The sequence below is a fragment of the Nyctereutes procyonoides genome, unplaced genomic scaffold (assembly GCF_905146905.1).
Source record: "Nyctereutes procyonoides isolate TBG_1078 unplaced genomic scaffold, NYPRO_anot_genome, whole genome shotgun sequence".
NCBI lineage: Eukaryota > Metazoa > Chordata > Mammalia > Carnivora > Canidae > Nyctereutes > Nyctereutes procyonoides.
In genome coordinates this window covers 23,053,447-23,074,664 of record NW_026575024.1, presented here as the reverse complement: position 1 = coordinate 23,074,664, position 21,218 = coordinate 23,053,447, and the positions used below count along the sequence as shown (strand labels likewise).

At 44.7% G+C, this 21,218-nt stretch overlaps 1 protein-coding gene across 2 annotated transcripts in view; it reads left to right on the top strand.

Moving 5' to 3' along the window:
* The window catches only part of CNBD2 (cyclic nucleotide binding domain containing 2), a 46,707-nt gene that overhangs the window by 5,678 nt on the left and 19,811 nt on the right, over window positions 1-21,218 (top strand). For both annotated transcript variants that reach the window (XM_055307911.1, XM_055307901.1), the window contains exons 3-8: window positions 835-888; window positions 4,531-4,694; window positions 7,703-7,859; window positions 8,370-8,521; window positions 10,658-10,796; window positions 19,290-19,404. In XM_055307911.1, coding sequence (XP_055163886.1) covers window positions 835-888; window positions 4,531-4,694; window positions 7,703-7,859; window positions 8,370-8,521; window positions 10,658-10,796; window positions 19,290-19,404 — 781 coding nt within the window. The remainder of the gene's footprint in view (window positions 1-834; window positions 889-4,530; window positions 4,695-7,702; window positions 7,860-8,369; window positions 8,522-10,657; window positions 10,797-19,289; window positions 19,405-21,218) is intronic.

The window sequence follows — 21,218 nt, the reverse complement described above, 5'->3', positions numbered from 1 at the left end:
CTGAGCACCATGCTTTCTATCACTGGCTTTCTTGAAAAGCACGACACAGGTACATAAACTATAAATCGGGCACTGGGGTGGGGAGGACCTGAGGTAAACCTAGAGAGATGGGGGCGTGGGTCCAGGTTTGGCCCAGATGGTGGTCAGGGCCTTGTTTGTCTCTTTCCTTTCCCCTGCCTCCTCCTACAGATCTTCCCCCCTTTCTCTGCCTCTTCTTCGACTATTTCCTCATCCCCCCTGCAACTGTTAGGAGATAGAGTTGGATGAGTTCATCCCTAAGACCTTTTGCGCTGCTTTCTTCTGGACACACTCTAGGAGAGGACTGTTTCCTCAGTGTGTGATCCTCGGGCAGGTTCCTTAACCCCCTGTGGAGTCCAGAAGGGGGCTCAGCAATACCTGCTTTGTCCTTAGGGTGAAATAGAGTAAGAAAGGAAGAGGAGGCGTGTGCCTGGCTCCTGATAGGCGTTTAGGGAAGGCTGGCTTCGTTGGTGTCTCTGTTTTTTCCCTCTCTGTCCCTCTCCACTTCCTCATTTGTTTGCCTCTTTCCCCTCTTCCTTTTCTCTCTCCATCCTTCCTCTCTTTATTACTCCCCTCCCCCCACCGCATTTCTGTTTCCACAATGACACGCTGTCTACACTGGGTCTGAGTCTGGGGCTGAGCTGGGGCTTTCGAGCAGAGGTGGACATGAGAGGTTCCAGTGGGTAGGAGGGTTCCCATGGCTTCCGCCTACCACGGGTGAGCACTGGGTGCGCAGGAGGGTTTCAGTGCAAAATTCTAGTAGCAGTCTTGCTGATTCTCTTTCTTCTCCCCAATTTCTCTTTTTTTCTCCCCCAGAAAAGGAAGCAAGGCCGAATCACATTTGATACCATGGACTTCGTCGCAGAGGAGGTATGCATAACTCCGACCTTGCTGCTGAGAATGTTCTTTCTGCAGCATGGCCTGGAAGAGGCACGGGGCTGGGTATCGGGACAGCTGAGTCCAGTCCAGGTTCTGGTGCCAACCCACTGTGTCGCCCTGAGCTAGCCACTTGATTTCCTCATGTGTGAAATAGCCAACCTCAGTGATCCCAAGATTCCAGTCCTGACATTCCAAGGCTGTGAGCCCCGTTGAACCCACTGTCACCTTATAGCTGAGCAGAACCGGCAGGGAGAACTCCTGTACTTGGACCCATGGAAAAACAGCAAAACTCAAAGTAGAGGTTGTGAGAGTTCCAGACACAGAAGAAACAATCGGGGGAGGTGGGGGAAGGCCTGGCCTGTGTGTGAATTCTGGGCGTGCCCCAAGCCCTCTGACAGACACTGGGCAGGCACCCCCTTTGTGGATATCAGCCATTCTGGCAAAGAAATGCTTCATATCTGGGTGAGGCTTTGGACTGTGTGACTTGTTCTCTGAATTTTAAGAATTGTTATTTTCCTGGCTTCTTTCCACCAAATCTTGGATACTAAATTAAAATTTAATTTATATTTTTAAAGGGGCCTACCTTGTATAGGAAAGATTTGAGCTCTTACCAGCTCTAGGCTTAGATCTGTGTCTGGTTGTGGTGATTCTAGGTAATATAACATCCCCACCTGCCCTTAAGGAGCTAAGTAAGAGTTAAGGTGAGGAAACTTACCTGGGAAGTTAAATAGCAGAATCAGTTTCGTAGGAATCCAGAGAAGGGAGTCTCTAAGAATCAGTGGTGGTGAGAGAGAATTTCTTTTTTTCTTTTTTAATATTTTATTTATTTATTTATTTATTTATTTATTTATTTATTTATTTATTTATTTATTCATGAGAGACAGAGAGAGAGAGACAGGCAGAGGGTGAAGCAGGCTCCATGCAGGAGCCTGACGTGATCCTCAATCCCGGATCTCCAGGATCAGCCCCTGAGCCAAGGGTGGCATTAAACTGCTGAGCCACCCAGGCTGCCCTGAGAGAGATTTTCTAAAAGAATTGGAGCCCCAAGTGGGCCCAGAGAATCAGTTTTGTTCATAGAAACCAGAGACATCTGTGTTTTGTCATAAAAACCCTGCGATAGGGATCCCTGGGTGGCGCAGTGGTTTGGCTCCTGCCTTTGGCCCAGGGCGCGATCCTGGAGACCCGGGATCGGGTCCCACGTCGGGCTCCCGGTGCATGGAGCCTGCTTCTCTCTCTGCCTGTGTCTCTTGCTCTCTCTCTCTCTCTCTCTCTCTGTGACTATCATAAATAAGTAAAAATTTAAAAAAAAAAAAAAAACCCTGCGATAGAAATCCCAATGGGTTATTGATAGCAAGAGAGGGTTAGGAAGGAAGAAGATTGGATTCAGACCTTAAAAATGGCCAACATGGGGCACCTTTGGCTCAGTCAGTTAATGTCTGACTTGATCTCAGCTCAAGTCTTTATCTCAGGGTCATGAGTTCAAACCCCATGTTGGGCTCCATGCTGGGCATGGAGCCTACTTAATTAAAAAAAAAAAAAAAAAAAGGCCAACACTTCTATAGTCCTGACTGGGAACCAGGCCCACTATAAGCCCCTTACATATATTAGCTCTGCTATTTATAAATTCAGATTCTGCTGCTCTCAGATAGGGAACTGAGGCTCAAAGGGAAATGATTTGTCCTAGGACACACCACCAGGTAGGAGCAGGCCAAGGTTCAAACCCAGGCACCTGGCACCAGAGCCTGTGCATTTAAAAAAAATTTTTTTTAATTTTTATTTACTTATTAGAAAGAGAGAACCAGCAGGGGAAGGAGAAGAGGGAGAAGCAGACTCCCTGCTGTGCAGGGAGCCCAATGTAGGACTCAATCCCAGGACCCCAGGATCATGACATGAACTGAAGACAGAAGCCTAATCAACTGAGCCACCTAGGTGCCCCAGGCCTGTGCATTATTAATCATTGAGCAACACTGCCCTTCTGAGTGAACATGCAAGGCTTCAGATCTGTTGTCCAGAACTCCTCATCATGTCCCACTTTTTTTTGCTTCTAGGACAACTACTTTATGTAAGATTAGCTGGCATTCATTCATTCTTTCCATAAATTTTTATTTTGTTGAGTGCCTACTACATGTGAGATGTTATTCTAAAATGGGGTAAATAAGATAGATGAAGCCATTATCATGTTTTTAATGGAGCTTATATTCTAGAATATCTTTGTCCAATAGAGTTTTCTGAGATAATGGAAATGTTCAATTGTATGCGTTGTCCAGTATAGTAGCGGACAAGACACATGTAGAACTTGTGGCTAGTGTGACTGAGGAAATTTTTTTTTTTTAAGATTTTATTTCTTTATTCATGAGAGATACGGAGAGAGGGGCAGAGTCATGGCAGAGGGGGGAGCAGGCTCCCTGCGAGGAGCCTGATGTGGGACTTGATCCCAGCAACCCAGGATCATGACCTGAGCCTAAGACAGACGCTTAACCATGGAGCCACCCAGGTGCCCCTCAGGAACTTATTTTTTATCTAATTAAATTTAAATAGCCACATGTGGCTAATGGCTGCCATATTGGATAATGCGGTTCTAAAGTGAGTGAGGTGAGTGTGTGTGTGTGTGTGTGTGTGTGTGTATAGGATGGGGAAATGACAGATAATATACATATTAACAAAAAAGAAAAAAAAGAATAAGGTCATTTCAGAAAGTATGAACTGCTTTGGGAAAAATGATTCCAAGACTTGCTGAGAAGGGGGCCTACTATTTTAGGTCAAATGATCCAGTAGGACTTCCTCAGGATGTGGTAACATAGGAGCTAAGAACTGAATGAAGAGAAGGAAGCAGCCATATCCATGTGAAAATCCAGGGAAGAACATTCCAGAGAGAGGAAACAGCCCAAGCAAGACTGTAGGACAGAAGTGAGCTTGGCCTCTTCAAGAGAAGGCTAGAGCCTGGAGAATGAAGCTCTGAGAGAGGCAGGAGGCAAAGTGGGGGGATGGGTAGGGAGGAAGGCTCCATTAGGCTGGAGTACCTGCTTAAGACTTTATCCTAAGTGAGATGGGCAGCCAGTAGGAGTGTTAACAACTCAAATACCATTTTCCCGGGACATGGGACTGTGGGTGAATGGATGGATCTGTCCATCCACTAGTCCATGAGTTCTGGTTCACCAGGGTTAGTTTCTGTAGGTTCTCTTTATTTCTTAGTCTCATGTAGCATGCTAAGGTATAGGCTGAGGGAAGGGAAGTCTCCCCTGGCTGCAATGTACATATGCTGAGGGGTCCCTGAAACCCAGGGAGCCCTATATTGACTCGGTGGGTGGTCAGTGAATGGCAAAGGCAGTATGGTTAGGAAGTGGGGATAAGGGTCTTGGCACGTAGCAGGTCTAGGTTATAAGCCTGTTCGAGTGCCTTTGTCTGTTATATGGAAATAATAATTGTGCCTCACTTCTTGGGCTGAGCAAAGATGCTGTGAGATGATGTGTGTAAGATACATACCCTGATGCCAGACACATAGTGAGCACTCAGTGAATGTAAACCACTCTTGTCTGGGGAGTGAAGTATAAAAGCAGGAGTGTGGGGAGTTGCCCACCAGCTCCTGGGGGAAACTTCTGAGTCTTGTGTGTCACTCTGGTCCTCTCTCCCCAGGGTCACTTCCCTCCAAAAGCCATGCAGATCACGCAGAAGCTGCCTTCCTGGAGGACAGAGTCGGAGATCCAGGCCCTCTGTAACCTCCTGCAGGTTCTGGACAGCTACCGCAACTACTCAGAGCCCCTGCAGCTGCTCCTGGCCAAAGTCATTCGCTTTGAACGGTCAGTGAGGGACACACCCCTTGGTGTCAGGGCTGGGCTGGGCAGGAAGCACCTGCTTGACAAGGCTATGGCAGGGCTGCTGGTGTCTCCATGGTACATCAGCCATGGAAAGCTATCTGTTTACTTGAGTGTTCATTATTATGCTTGTTGCATGGTTAATCTTCATTTATTGACCAGTCTACCCAGAATGAAGGAGCCATCGAATCTAGAGAGGCTCTGGTAGGAACCTCAGAAAGGATCTGGTCCAGTCCCTCCTTTTTCAGATGAGGAAGCAGAGGTTCAGAGGGTGACTCATACTCTGTCACCCAGGTGATGAGGGGTAGGGCTGAGACTCAAACCCAAGCCCTAAAAGCTACAGTGGGTCACAGGTGATTGTATGATGTCCACATAGGAACTAGGGCAAGGGTCTGTGAACGGATAAGAAAAAAATTTATATCTGTTTTCATTAACCTGTAACTAAACTTTATCATTTTCTTTAATCACAGATGTAGGTAATGAACCACTATAGTATTAGCTATTCCTGTGACTTTTTCAACAAAAGAAATCACCAATATTACACATTCATGTTGTTGCAGGTTTCTCAAAAAATAATTTATATTCATCACATCTTTGAAATTGTAGTAGTAATTAGAACGCTGCTAGATCGTGTTATTCAGTGCTGTAATAAAGATGCACATACATTGCTATACCACAATTCTGGTTTTTTTTTAAAGAATTATTTATTTTAGAGAGTGAGAGAGTATGAATGTATACTCCTGCGAGCATGAGGGGGCACGAGAGGGAAGGGACAGAAGGAGAGAATCTGAAGCAGACTCCCTGCTCAGCACAGAGCCCAGCTCAGGCCTGATTTCATGACCCTGAGAGTGTGACCTCAGCCAATATCAAGAGTCAGATGTTTAACTGACTGAGCCACCCAGGCACCCCCACAATTTGGGTTTTGAAAGACAATTATTAACTGTTTGTTATATTTTATTTTATATATTTATTTAAAAAGAATTTTTAGGGGGATCCCTGGGTGACTCAGCGGTTTAGCACCTACCTTCAGTCTAGGGCATGATCCTGGAGTCCCAGGATCGAGTTCCACATCGGGCTCCCTGCATGGAGCCTGCTTTTCCCTCTGCCTGTCTCTCTGCCTCTCTTTCTTTCTGTGTCTCTCATGAATAAATAAATAAAATATTTTTTAAAAATGAATTTTTAAAAGTTTTACGTATTTATTTGAGAGAGAGAAAGAGAGAACACAAGTGGAGGGGAGGAGCAGAGGGAGAAGGAGAAGCAGTTGGGGCTTGATCCCAGGACCCTGGGATCACGACCTGAACTGAAGGCAGACGCTTAACCAACTGAGCCACCCAGGTACTCCTATTTTATATATTTAAAACATTATTCTGTGAAGCCTTCACCAGATTGTCAAAGGGTCCATGGCACAAGAAGCACCATATAAATACCTTGTACTAGAGAAGTCTAAGAGGTGTGTGTGGAAATATTGCCATTTCTTGGACATTTCAGTGGCTTAAGAAGGGCAGCCTAGCAGAATATTTGAGCTTAGGCCTGTCTTGAAGATCTAGGATGTGAGGACCCTGTAGTCTGGGCCCTGATACTTTCTTTCATGGAGGTCACAGGTCACATAATCACAAACTAGCTCTAGATAAAGGCCTGTTATAACCTGTGCAGGATCTATTTACAGACAATAAGCCCAGGAGAGGAGGGAACACTCTAGTTAGCTTGGCCAAAGGAGATTTACCAATGAGGTGGCAGTTGAGTAGGTATTTTTGACAAGCAGAGGTGTAGACAAGAACATTCCAGGCAGGGGGGACCATCTGCTTTGTTCTAGCCTGGTAAAGAAGAGCAAGTCACCGTTGTCTTAAAGTGAGATTCCATTGCAGGCAGAATGGTGTCAAGCAAAGAAAAAGAATCATGGAGGTAGGAGCTCTGGAATGTAATGCTGCATCTGCCACTCTGAGGTGTGACCACAAGCCAGTTAACCTTGCTGAGCCTCAGGAATGAGGACTCTGGTACAGATTTTATGGGTTTGTGTGAAGACGAAGAGGTGGTGATTGTTAAAGCCCTTTTCAGCTAGCTGATTATTTCTGGGACTGGAAATATGCAGATTAGACAGGATTCTTTCAGTCACAAGTGATAGAAAACCTAGCTGTAAGGAATGCTTTGGTGGCTCATGGATCTGAGAAGTCCTGGGATAGTCCTCCAGCTTCTGGCTCAGCCGGACTCAGGGGCCCAGTGTCCCCAGGACCCCAGGTCCAGGTCTCTCTCCACCTCCTCACACTCAATTCTCATGAGCCACTTTCTGCATCAGACTCTCTCTTTTGTGGCAGCAAGATGGCTGATTGCCTGTGAATCAAGAAAAGGTATTTCCCCCAAAGTAAAGTCAGGGTGCAGCTGGTGGAAAAGGTGACCCGCTGCTTGGCCACAAAAGCAACGGACATCTGCCACAGGAGATTTGGGGTCCAGTGGTGACTCAAGTGTGACTCGCTGTGTGCCTTCAGCAAGCCTGGGGCACCCTAGGTCTCCATCCTTCAGCTACTCATCCATTACTTTCAGGATTTGGTCATTCGTCTATTCAGCGGCTATTCACTGAGCATTTACTGTGCCTTAGCCAACCGACAAAGGCTCTGCTCTCAGGAAGCTTCAGTCTGAGGGAGGCGGGCAACTGGGTGGATGTTAGTGAAGAGCTCAGGCTTGAGCTGGAGCCGGGCTGCTGTGCGGGCTCTTCTGGTCCCAGTCTGTGCCTTCATGCTCCAGAAGTGTACAAGGCAGTGCAGGACTCCTCCCAGCATGGGGCCAGGCTCCCTGTTGCTACCAGGCTCATTTCCCAGCTGACTGTGCCTGTCTTCTTCCATCTAGTCATTGTCATCTGGGCCGTCTCCTCTTCCCAGACTTTTGTGTTCCCCATTACCTTCTGGGTAAAATCCAAAGTTAGCCCAGTATTTGAGTCATGTTTGCATGTGGTCTTGGTTTGGTCTTGGGCTTTTCTACTGGCCATGGTCTTTTCTCAGGTTTGGTCGCAGGCGAGTGATGGTCAAGAAGGGGAAGAGGGGCAACAGCTTTTATTTCATCTACATGGGCACAGTTGCAGTGACAGAGGATGAGGATGGCAGCAGCGCCTTCCTGGATCCCCACCCCAAATTGTTGCACAGGGGCGATTGTTTTGGGGTAAGCACGGGGAAGGCTCTGCCTTGTTCGGGCAGGGTTGGGGGCTCGACAGGACTCTGGCTAGAACAACCAGGCCCAGTCCTGCCTTCTCCTAGGTGTAAGTCACTGCCCTGTTGTGGGACTTAGCGCTCTCACCTGTCACAGGCCAATTGACTGGACCAGGTGATGTCCGAGGCTGGCTCCTCCATCTGGATGTTTAAGGAACATGTTCCCTGTATAGCCCCACAGAGATCCCTCAGTGAGGGATCCCTCAGTGAGGCCGCTCCAGCTTCCTCTCTCTGATCTAGTCGAGCTTGTTACCTCTTGTTCCACAAGCAGCACATTTAAGAGGGAGGGGATAGGCCCCCCAAAGTGGTGAATGAGAAGAAGCTCAGGGCCAGCCAAGGAATCTGCAATCCAGGGAGTGGAGATTTATGGGAGGCATGTGGAAGCAGGAAAGAGGTGGGCAAGGCTGTGAGCAGAAAATCAGAGGTAGCCTCTCACTTACCCATTTCCATGTCCATCCAACAGGAATTGGGCCTTCTGAATCCTTTGGTATGGAGGGCCACCATGGTCTGTATGGAAGAAACAGAGTTCCTCGTTGTCGACAGAGAAGATTTCCTTGCTTATAAGCTGGACCAGGAATTCCAAAAGGATGCTCAGCATCGCTTTGAATTTTTTAGGTACCTCCACCATCAGCCAGCATCTTCCCCCCTGTGTGTTTGTTAGGTGCCTGGCTGTCCTAGGTCCCGTGGGAAACAGTAGGTGCTCTTCTCTCTGCCTAGAATGCTGTGGAGATGGGAAACACCTCCCACCTGGCTTCTCTGTCTAGCAAACTCCTACTGTACCTTCAGGTCTAAGCTCAAACATCCCTTTCTTGTGGGATAGTACTAATAGAAGAGCTCATGTGTATGGAGTACTGGCAGAGCCAGGTGGGGTGCTAAACTCTTTGTACCAGGGCTTTTACCTTAACTCATTTAATCCCATGACCTTGTTTCTCTTGTTCTGTCCAGTTTATTTTTAATTTTTAAAAAACTTTTATTTATTTATTAGAGAGAGAGGGACCATGAGCAAGCATGAGCAGGGGAAAGGGGCAGAGGGAGAGGGAGAAGTCGGCTCCCCGCTGAGCAGGGAGACCGATGTGGAGCTCCATTCCAGGATCCTGGAATCATGACCTGAGCTGAAGCAGACATTTAATCACCAGGCACCCCTGTTCTCTCTAGTTTATAGGTAAGGGAACCAAGCCTCCAGGTGGTGATGTACCTAAAATGTTCAATTCAGAAGTCTTTGGGCTTCACTGTGCCACCTCACTAAGCAACCTGATCTGCCCTCACTCCAGGTTGGAGAGAGAACCCCCAATGCTTCTATCACACCCTGTGTTTCTTTCTTTTTTTTTTTTAAGATAGATTTATTTATTTATTTATTTATTTATTTATTTATTTATTTATTCATGAGAAACACAGAGAGAGGGACAAAGAGGCAGAGACACAGACAGAGGGAGAAGCAGGCTCCATGCAGGGAGCCTGACGTGGGACTCGATCCCGGGCCGAAGGCAGGCACCAAACCGCTGAGCCACCCAAGGATCCCCACATCCTGTGTTTCTTTAAAGCCAGCCAAACTATAATTCTTGATCACACAATACAAGTTTACAGTTTACTTGCCCCCCCAGTCAGGAAACCCTTATGGTAGTGAGGGCAGAGTGGCTCTTTTGCCATGGGCCCCCCCATGTTGTCATCATGCCAGGCACACGCAGGTACTCGTCTTCTCATTTCTAGTAACTGGCCTTTTGGAAAAGAATGAAAAGCAGATAAAGTATCTGCACCGGCCCTGAAAATACAGGTTGTAGGACCATGTGGCTCTAGGGCAGTGCTGTGGCAGAGGGCTGCCCTGTAGGGTGGAGGAGAGCGGAGAGAGTAGGAGCTGTGAGAGTGTGAGAGGGATGGGGGTCAGGGGAGGGCTGGCTGCAAAGGGAGGACTTAGTCCTGCCGGGAGGAGCACTGCCTGTTTTCACACAGTGGGAAAGTAGGGCTGAGCTGCCATCACAGCTCTCTGGCTTATCAACTATGTGGCCATAGATGAGTCACCTCCCTTCTCTGAGTTTGGGATCTGGCTCTGTACAACGGGGATAACAAGTCATCTCTCCCAGATCATGGTAAGGATTGAATGAGGTGATGGTGGGAAGTCTGTGGCCTGGTGGTGTCCCTTCTGTGGTGACCCTGCTCTCCTTCCTGTGTCTCCAGACTGTTCTCTGGACATGGCACCCACCCTGTTCCTCCTTGGTGCCCTGCATGGAACTCCATCCCCTGAGTCACCTGAGTTCTGGGCTCGTTATCTGTTGGAACTAAGAAAATATGAGCTGGTTGTCAGCAGCCTGTGGGGCGGGCTGCATGTGAGGGAAGGCGAGCCCCTGAGTGGTGGGCACTGCAGGGTAGGCCTTCAGTCACAGGGAAGAAAGGCAAGAAGTGATTAGTCCAGATGTCCCCATTCATCAGGCACAGGCCTGAGTATTTGAAGTTAACAGGCTGCAGGAGGCTGGATGACATGTTTCCTTTCTGGAAATTGCTGAAAGCTGGGCACCTTCTGTGATGGAGGGCGATGAATTCTTTTTTTAAAAAATATTTTTACATTTATTTATGATAGACATAGAGAGAGAGAGGCAGAGACACAGGCAGAGGGAGAAGCAGGCCCCATGCAGGGAGCCCGATGTGGGACTCGATCCCGGGTCTACAGGATCCCACCCCGGCTGAAGGCGGCGCTAAACCGCTGAGCCACCCAGAGATCCCCGAGGGCAATGAATTCTAACAGGATATTCCCCTCAGGAAAATGGATCTGTTTGAGTCGTGGTCTGATGAGAAGCTCTGGAACCTCGTAAACCTGGGGAAGGTGGAAAAATTCTCATATGGGCGGCTGATCTCAAAAGACTTTGTAGAATCATCGTCTATCATGTTTGTCAGCAAGGTGAGAGGCCTGGGAGGGAGGGATGGAAGCTGGGAAGGCGCAGCTAGTCTAATGTCCTGTGGCCACACAGGCAAGGGCTGAGCCCTGTTCTGCAGCACCTCCTTTTCTGAGCGTCCGTGTTCTAGCTGTAAAAGGCATACCACACAGTTTGGCCTCCCTCCCTCAGAGGATTGCTGTGAACTTTGAGATACCATGTTATAGTAGAAAGAGGGCCTCGGAGGTACCCCCTCCTCAAGGAGCAATACATGCTTATTTACATACAGTTACATATTTAAATTATGCATTTGGCCCTTGAATCCTCATGATGCCAGATCACCATTTTAAAAATCATAATCTTTGGGATGCCTGGGTGGCTCAGTGGGTGAGTGTCTGCCTTTGGCTCAGGTCATGATCCTGGGGTCCTGGGATTGAGTCCCTCTCCCTCTGCCTATGTCTCTGCCTCTCTCTGTGTCTCTCATGAATAAATAAATAAAATCTTTAAAAGTAAATACAAATTATAATCTTTAAATTACAGATATGGTACAACCCACATTATAAAACATAGTTCTGGAAAGAGAGAAGAAATCACCCATAGCCTCATCACCTCAAAATAGATTTTCAGAAGTGGAGTTGCTTGGTATCATCATGCTCATGGACCTTGAAACAAGTTGCTGTCCAAAAGAATCCACTTTATCTAGCAGTGTGCATCTTTACAGGTGTCACACACCTCTGCCAGGCTTCCCCGTCCTCTCAAAACTTTCCTAATTTCATAGATGGCAATTGCTATCTCATTGAGGATTTAATTTACATTTTTCCTGATTCCTGGTGAGACTCATCGTGTTTGTTTACTATCTACATTTTGTCTTTTGTGCATTGATTTCTGTCCTGTGCCAACTTCTTTGTTGGTTGATAACAAAAGCTTTGCGATCTGAGTCGACCTTTCTGTCACTTGTTGACTCTCCTCAACTACTATGTACTTTTCACAATCATCTTGAGAACTGACCTGTTTTTGAGACCCTTTGCTTCTGTACCAGGGGTTCTACTAGCATTGTTCATTTTTTTTTTTTGGTTTGTTTTGGAACAGATAATACATGCACGTGGTTCGAAATTCAAAAAGTTCAAAAGAGTAATGTCTCCCTCTCACCTCTTTCCCCTGCTGCCCAGTATTCCTCACTGGGGATCGTCACTGTCACCATGTTCCTCTGTGTCTGTACCACAGTCTCTTCCCTGAATATAAAGGTAAATGCATGTGTATGTTCTTTTTTTTAAAAGATTTTATTTGACAGAGAGAGTGCACAAGCAGGGGAGTGGCAGGCAGAGGGAGAGGGAGAAGTAGGCTCTGTGCTGAGTAAGGAGCCCAATGCAGGGCTTGATCCCAGGACCAACTGAGCCACCCAGGCACCCCTGCATGTGTATGTTCTTTCCTTGTTTTCATAAATGGTGTCATATGATGTAGGCTGTTCTGCAGTTGGCTGTTTCAAGAGTATTTCTGCAGATTGCTCCACATCAGTCCAGAAAAAACGTATATATATTACCATTTGTGCAGTGTTTAACTATATGATTGCACTTGAATTTACCTATCCAGTTCCCTGTTTCTTTTTAATTTAAAGATTATTTATTTATTCATGAGAGACAGAGAGAGGCAGAGACAAAGGCAGAGGGAGAAGCAGGTTCCCTGCAGGGAGCCTGATGTGGAACTCGATCCCAGGACCCAAGGATCACGTTCTGAGCTGAAGGCAGATGCTCAACCCCTAAGTCATGCAGGCATCCCTAGCCAGTTCCCGATTGATGGACTGACTGGTTGTCCCAGTCTTTTGCTATTTTAAGCGGTGCTTTGATGACTACCTGTGTAAGTAGTACCATTTCACCATAAATCTCCACCATAGCTCTATCAGGAAGTTATTTTTTTTTATTTTTATTTATTTATGATAGTCACACACACAGAGAGGGAGGCAGAGACACAGGCAGAGGGAGAAGCAGGCTCCATGCACCAGGAGCCCGACGTGGGACTCGATCCCGGGTCTCCAGGATCGCGCCCTGGGCCAAAGGCAGGCGCCAAACCGCTGCGCCACCCAGGGATCCCTATCAGGAAGTTATTATTATTCCACATTTATAATGAAGAAGTTGAAGTTAAGACACTTAACAAAGGCCACCCATTTACTAAATGGCAGAGCCAGAACTATGCCCTCAAACTTTCAGTATTTCCCATATAGCTATTGCTCACATTAAGCCACCAAACATTTGTTGATTTTTTTGCCAAGGTTGGTTCATGCTCTGGAGGGATATGAAGATGGAAAAGACTCTTTCTCTTTCCTTATACCTCCCTTCCACTAGATACTGAGCAAAGACAAAGTTATCCAGGCCAACTACCAAGTGATTAATGCAAATTCTTTGAGTTACAAGGATTTAGGAGAGAGGCCTCTCTCTAAAGGCTGGGGGTCTTTTTTTTAATTTTTATTTATTTATGATAGTCACAGAGAGAGAGAGAGGCAGAGACACAGGCAGAGGGAGAAGCAGGCTCCATGCACCGGAAGCCCGATGTGGGATTCGATCCCGGGTCTCCAGGATCGCGCCCTGGGCCAAAGGCAGGCGCCAAACCACTGCGCCACCCAGGGATCCCAAGGCTGGGGTCTTAAAGAAGGCTATCTGGACAAGGTGAGGGAAGAGTTGAGCCTTGAAGTTTTGGACCATTAGACAAAAGGAGGGGCAAGATTGATTGTGTGCTAGAGCTGGCTCTCATCGGCCTGTGAGACCTGATTAAGTTTTCAGGAGTTTTGCAAGATGGCAAACACAATAATTATCAGAAATTAAATTATATAAATATACAATTAAGTACAGTTTATGGAAAACAAGAGTAATAGATACTGAAAATTCATCATTTCCTAATGACGTTATTGCATTTTACTACTCTCTGTGCTCCAGAGTTTATTTATTTCTGTTTTATCTATCTGGTGGGAATACTGCACAATCATACATGTATCTTCCCACCTCCACATTCTGTGACTTCATGTTGGTACCTGAAAATTGGCCCCAGCAGGAGTATATATACAATGGAAATCAGCAGACACCCTGAGTCAGGTTTTGATTTATGGTTTTGCTGATTTGTCTTAAAGCTATAGAGAAAATGTTTATGATGCAGATTACATTTAAGAGTGGGCTGGGTCTGTAGCCATTACATTGTAAATAGAAGAAAATTATGGAAATGTTTTTCCTTATTTAAACACTATTCATGGCTCCTGGGTGGTTCAGACACTTCACTTCAAAGCCTGAAGTGTCTTTGGCTTAGGTCATGGTCCCAAGGTCCTGGGATAGAGTTCTGCATCGGGCTCCCTGCTTGATGGGGAGTCTGCCTCTGTCTCTCCCCCCTGCTTATGCTCTTTTTCACTCTCTCTCAAATAAATAAAATCTTTTTAAAAAAATAAACATTATTTATCATAGATTCATCATGGGAGTTTATCAATGATAAGCGAAGTTCCAATATACGTAGTGCTAAAGCTAGAGGCGGTCTTAGTTAATGAATGTAATTTATACAAGAGTGAGAAGGAGTTTGCCAGTATATCACAAACCAGACTTGATAATATTAAATTTATTGGGAAAAGAATGGATTAGATGCAATTTCATTCGTCAAATCACGGTTGAATTGTGGCTATAGATTTGTCATGGTTGTTACAAGAACTCAGCCAGAGTTTGCAACAACGTTCAGTGAGTATCGCTTGGCTATATGGAACTTTCAGTAAGAGTGTAGTATGTTTTATTATTATTTATAAATTGTGTGCAGCACACCCTTTACAAGCATAAGATTTATAGACATGCATACATTTTCCCAGAGAGCCAATTATTAAACTTATCACCAGGGGAGTGTTTGCGTTATTATTTATTCTGGGTTCAGTCCCAGAGAAGAGAGTTGAGACTGGCTAAATGAGCGCAAAAGGGAGTTATTGCAGGATGGTGAAGGGCTAACAGACTTACTGGTGATGGGGAGGCCTGAAGGAACAGACCTTAGACTGAAGATGACCCCAAATGACTCCAAGTCAGAGTCCAGACTGGACAGTCACAGGGGCTGCTGCTCTTGCCAAGTTCAGGAATCCACATCTATAGCCCCTGCCTCCACGAACATGACGGAGGTTCTCCAGTCCAAAACCAAACGTGCCCAAGTGCATCCCCGCATGGGGACCCAAATCACCTCCTTGGCTGCAAGGGGGTTTGGGAGATGTTTGGGAGCATTTGGTTTCCAGCCTCTACACGCTAAGGGACTGGATGCACAGGATCTGACCCAGAGGATGGTGGGGATGAGGCCCTTGCCAGCCACAGGAAATAGTTTAATAAGTTTGGAGGATTCTGATGGTCATGTGAGGAGAGTGGGGAGATCCTAGAAGAGGGAATGGTAGCAGGGAGCCCTGAAGGCCAATCTGAATTCTTTGTAATTCCTTTTCCTCCCTGGCATCTGCTTCCTCTTTCCTAAAATTTGGGGGTGATCACCTCCAAAGCCAAGATTGCCATGTGTTCACAAATTTAACTCTGAGGTCTTTTGATAATATATAGCCAGGAAAGATAGGGGGCACGAGTGGTAAGGGATAAAAGTTCAAGACCTGCTTTTCAGCATGATTATTACATCTTGACCAGCAGAAAGTTCTGTTTTAGCCTCCATTTCTTTGTCTTACCTCATAAGGTCTTTAAGGATAAGAGTGAGTGAGTCTTGCACAGACTTACTAGTTCACATTCATCCTCAAATTCAATGGTTCTGAGTTGTTGTCCCTGGATCAGTGGAATTAATCAGCTATCACCTGGGAACTCACTAAAAATGCAGATTCTCAAGCCTACCCAGGAGCCATTCAATCCAAAGCTCTGTTTTGACAACCCTTCCAGGTGATTCTGATGTCACTAAAATTGGAGAACTCAGATTTAAGGGAAGAGTTTTTCAGATTTGACTAAGCATAAAGAACACTTTAGGGAGCTTCTTTTTTTTTAATATTTTATTTATTTAAGAGAGAGAGTGAGAGAGAGCATGAGCAGGAGGGAGAGGGAGAAGCAGGCTCTCCACTGAACAGAGAGCCCAATGTGGAGCTCAATCCCAGGACCCTGGGATCATGATTTGAGCAGAAGGCAGATGCTTAACAGACTGCGCCACCCAGGTGCCCCTAAGGAGCTTCTTAAAAAGGCAAATTTCTGCCTTACCCCAGGGAGTTTCATTCATTAACTCTGGCAATCTGCATTTGAATAAGCATAGCCCGTGATTCTAATGCAGGCACTCTTGAAGTTCATTCTGAGAAAAATGATACAGATGTCACAAAGTGACAGCAGGTGTGTATGGGACATCCTGGCTAGTAAGTGAGTTTGACTTGTCCTTTACAGTGTTTTATTCAAAGCTGATTTAATCATTATGAAGATTGTGGATAAAATTTCGGATTTCTGGTTTCTTTTGAATATTCAGAAGATCAGGCAATACCAGGCTGTACTGCGATGCAGCCCCCTCTGGCTGGAGTTGAAGAGCACCTGCCCCCATTTAAAGGGACTGCTGTTTTCTCCCATTTTTTTTTTTATTTCCCACCAGGCCAGCTGTTGGGAGTATTCATCTAAGGAGGCTGGGTCGTCCCAGCTCCTGTAGTTTGTGGACATGGCCTCGAGAGGGCGATATCAGCAGTGAGAGGCCTGGGTGTCCTGCCAAACCCGGAATGTTAGGGAAGGTAATTTTCTGGTGCCACAGAAAACATAGTTAGTGCTCCCAATCAGCTCATTTTGGACAATTTATCACTTGGGGGCACATGGTGAAATTGTTTCCTACACAGATACAGATGGGATTAAAGACCCACAAGAGACTTTCTGAGAGGAGTGTTCACCTGTGTTTTTCTGGCACCAGCAGTTTCCTGTTGATAAATGTTGTATGAATGTTGACTAAACCTCCAAGCCCAACACCTGGTACATAATGAGGGTTTATTAAATGTTTGATCCCTTCTCCTTTCTCTTCAATGGTAATTTGTCTTGAACTTTAACTATAATGTGTCTCTTACAGTTCCTACTTAAAAAAAGGTAAGATTTTATAAAGATATGGAATAAATCAGAAAAATGGCATACCTTTCTTTCCTATCAGATCAGGAAAGATTGAAAGGATTGTGAAAACTCAGGATTGAAAACTCAGTTGTCAATGTAACACAAAGATATAACAGTTATGCACTGCTGGAGGAGTATAAACTAACATTTCTGAAAGGCAGTTCGGCAATGCGTATTGAACTTTAAAACACATGAACCTGTAGGAAACAATCCCAAGGGGGTAATCAAACATGAGTATTAAATTAGGATAAACTAGATTGTACTGCAATTATAAGCAATCCTCAAACCTCAGTGAATTAACTAACAAAGACACATTCCTTCGTCCCACTACTTGATCACAGCAGATCAGCAGGAGGCCCTGCTTTTCATAGTCACTTGGAGACCCAGGCCACTGGAAACTATCTTCACTGATGCTTCCATAGTCAATAGGACAAGGGAGGGGTAATGTTAAGAATCAAGCACTGGCTTTTAAAGTTCCCATTCAGATTATCAGAAGTCACTTTGCTAAGGAAAGTGGCCGAAGCAAGTAAGAAGGCCATGTCTGATTCAAAGGAAAAAAATACAATCCTACCTTGTGTTTGGGAGGAGAACTTTAGTATTTGTGAACTGCCTTAATGACCATTCTGGGCATTAAGATGTGTGTACAAGATTATCAGTTAAAGTTGCTGTCTTAGAAACACAACTGCAATGGCTTAGTGAATAGTAATTTTGTTTTGCAGGAGTCTAGAATTAAGCAATCCAAGGCTAGAAAGTTGTTTGAGGAAGTCCTCAAGACCCCAGTCCCCTTCTAGCTTCTCCCCTCATCATCCACAACTTATAACTTTCATCCTAGTGGTCACAACATGACTATTCTACCTCTGGCTGTCACATCTGAGATTCAGTCGGAGGTAGAGGGGAAGGACAACCGTAAGTTTCCTGGGAGTTTTATTCATCAGTCTTCCACTTACAGGTCATTAGCCAGAACTGCATCACTGCCATCCCCCCACTGCAGGAGAGTTTAAGATAGTGAGTTTTATAAAAGGGGTTTTGTTGTCCTGAGCAAAATCAGAATTATATATAATACTGACAAATTAGAAACAACTGTATATTAATCCTCAAAAATATTTTCTTGAAGTATAACATGCATGCAATAAAGAACTCATATCTAAACTTTACAGCTTAGTGAATTGTGACTTATGTATACACCTGTATAAGCATTACTCAAACCAAGATAGAGATAATTTCTAGCACCCCGGAAGGCTCCCTTGTACCCTTCCCCAGGCAGAATCCCCCCCACCAAAGATAACCACTCTTCTGACTCTATCAGAAGATTACTTTTGCCTGTTCTTTCAATTAATATAAATAGAATCATACAATGTGTGTTCTTTATGTTGGACTTCTTTTGATAAACTATATCTTATTTTAAATTATATGTCAGTTATGGCATACATAGAATAATATGCAATCATTAAAAACAATAATGTAGAACCATGTTACTTGGTGTGAAATTATGTCCTTGATGTATTTATTGAGTTTTCTTTTTAATATTTTATTTATTTATTCATGGGAGACACAGAGAGAGAGGGGGGCAGAGACACAGGCAGAGGGAGAAGCAGGCTCCATGCAGGGAGCCCAATGTGGGACTCGATCCTAGATCTCCAGGATCACACTCTGGGCTGAAGGCAGGCGCTAAACTGCTGAGCCACCCGGGCTGCCCTATTTATTAAGGTTTTTTTTTTTTAAGTCATAAGAATCTGTTTTATATGAAATTACTCACTTATGAAAAATTGTATATGTATATACATCTTCAGAGAAAAGTTTGAACTAGTTGTCACCAAAATGCTATACTACTTGTTATTTCTGGGTGTTAGGATAAAATAGTTTTAAGTTTATGTTCTTCTGTTTGATTTGAATGTCTTTTAAACTTTTAATTTTGGAAGTGTTTTAAATTTATAGAAAAGTTGTGAGAACAGTACAAAGAACCCCTAAGTAACCTGGATCCAGATTCACCAACTGTTGACATTTTGCCACATTTGCATGTAAATATATACATATTTATGATTCCCTGCCTGAATTGAGAGTTAAATATTATTCATTATACTCACTTACCCCTGAATACTTCAGTGATTATTTTCTAAAGCCAGAAATTAACTGCAGAATAATTATCCAAATCAGGGAATTTAACATTGATGTACCATATGATCTATAGTCCATAGTCAGTTTCACCTGGTGTCCCAAGAACATTCTCTATGGTGATTTTTCCCCCCAGTGCCAACATTTGTTTCCGTTCTCATGCCTATTTAACTATTTGAACTTAGGAGAAATAGGTAACATTTTCATTAAAAAAATTTTTTTAAAGGAACCTGAAAAGCACTTGCGTTTAGCCAAGTAAACTGGGGTAAGATGCAATAGAGCTCATCTTCAAAGTCTGGCCTGCCTGGAGCCTCAGGGGCTAGCCCTTTTGTTTATGTCCCTTGATGTTCCCAGGGCAGCTGTGAAGTCTTGCGTCTGATAGACCTTGGGACCTCACCTTTCTACTACAAGTGGATTTGGCAGCACCTGGAGCTCATAGATGGCGGATCTCTGAAGACCCACCTCAATGGTAACTGGCAGCTGCGCACAGCAGGGGGCGCCCGGGCCCTGCTGCTCCCAGTTCCCTGCCCCTAGAATCTTAGACCTCTAGAGCTAGAAAGGCCCGGCAGGATGTCTGGTTTGATCCCCTCTACTCCCAGCTGTGGCGACGTGGCCCACATTGCCCCACCAGGTGAGGCTCCTGCCCCCCCCCCCCCCAGCTCCTCCTTTTTAGGCTTTCCCTTTGTGTCAGGTGCTCCTGGGGAGAGGGGTGGAAGGAGCCTGGAACTTGACAGAGCTGGATTTGAATCTCCCTGATTAGCTGGATGACTCTGGTGAGTACCCAAGCCTCTGGGCCTGGTTTCTTCATATCCGTCACAGTAGTGTTGTGGTTAGGCCCACCGGCCCAGGAGCCTAACTGCTTGTGTTTGAATCCAGGGTCCTTCTCTTCCTAGCTGTGTGATACTGTGTCCCTGTGCCAGCAGTTCCCTGGGATAGTCCCTACCTCTTAGACTTATTAATGAAATTAAGCAAATAAATATATAAAGCTCTTAGAATGCTACCTGGATGTATTAGTATATAGTAGAAATCTGTCGTCTTTATCATACAGGTTACAAGGGAGGCTGAATCAGCTTGTGTATGAACAGGGTCTATACACAGGTGCACAGGAAATGTCACTTCTCATGTCAGTTTTTTTTTTTTAAGATTTTATTTATTTATTCGTGAGAGACACAGAGAGAGAAGCAGGCTCCATGCAGGGAGCCTGATGTGGGACTCCATCCCGGGTCCCCAGGATCACGCCCTGGGCTGAAGGCAGCGCTAAACCGCTGAGCCACCTGGGCTGCCCTCTCATGTCAGTTCTTTTTCTTTCTTTTCCACTGCCAATCCACCAGAGGAAAGCTGCATCCCATAAAAGTTTTTACCCAAGTTTTTTCTTCATTGTGGCAAAATACACATAGCATAAAATTTCCTATCTCAACTATTTTTAAACATACAGTTCAGTGGTAATTAAATATATTCATTCATATTAAATATATTGGACAGCCATCAACACTATTTCCTCAATTAAGTGGAAGTATATAGTATTTGTCTTTGTGTGATTGGCTTATTTCGCTCTGCATGCTGCCCTCAAGGATCATCATATTGTGTAGCCTATGTCAGAATTTCCTTCCTTTCTAAGCCTGAATAATATTCCACTGTATGTATATATCACTTTTTGCTTATCCATTCATCCATCGATGGACACTTGAGAACTTAAATGTTTTAGCTATAGTGAATAATGTTGCTATGAGCATGGGTGTATAGTTATCTCTTTGTGACCCTGTTTTCTTTTTAACATATACTCAGAAGAGGAATTGCTGGGTCATTTGTAATTTTATTTTTAATATTTTTAGGGAATTGCCATGCTATTTTCCATAGTGTCTGTAACATTTCACATTCCCACCAACAATGCACAAGAGTTCCAGTCTTTCCACATCCTCACCAGTGCTTGTTATGTTCTGTTTATTCAGTTTTTAAAAATGATATTCATCCTAATGGATATGAGGTGGTATCTTATTGTAGTTTTGATTTGTATTTCTCCAATAATTGGTGATGTTGAGCATCTTTTTGTGAGCTTATTGGCCATTCACATATCTGCTTTGGAGAAATGTCTATGCAAGCTTTTGTGCCTTTTAAAAATTGGTTATCTATTTTTGTTTTTTTAAGTTTTAGGAATTTTCTATATATTTTGGATGGTAATCTCTTACCAGATATATGATTTGCAAATATTTTATCTCATTCTGCGGGATGCCTATTTACTCTGTTGATATTGTCTTTTGATGGATGAACTTTTTATATTTTCAT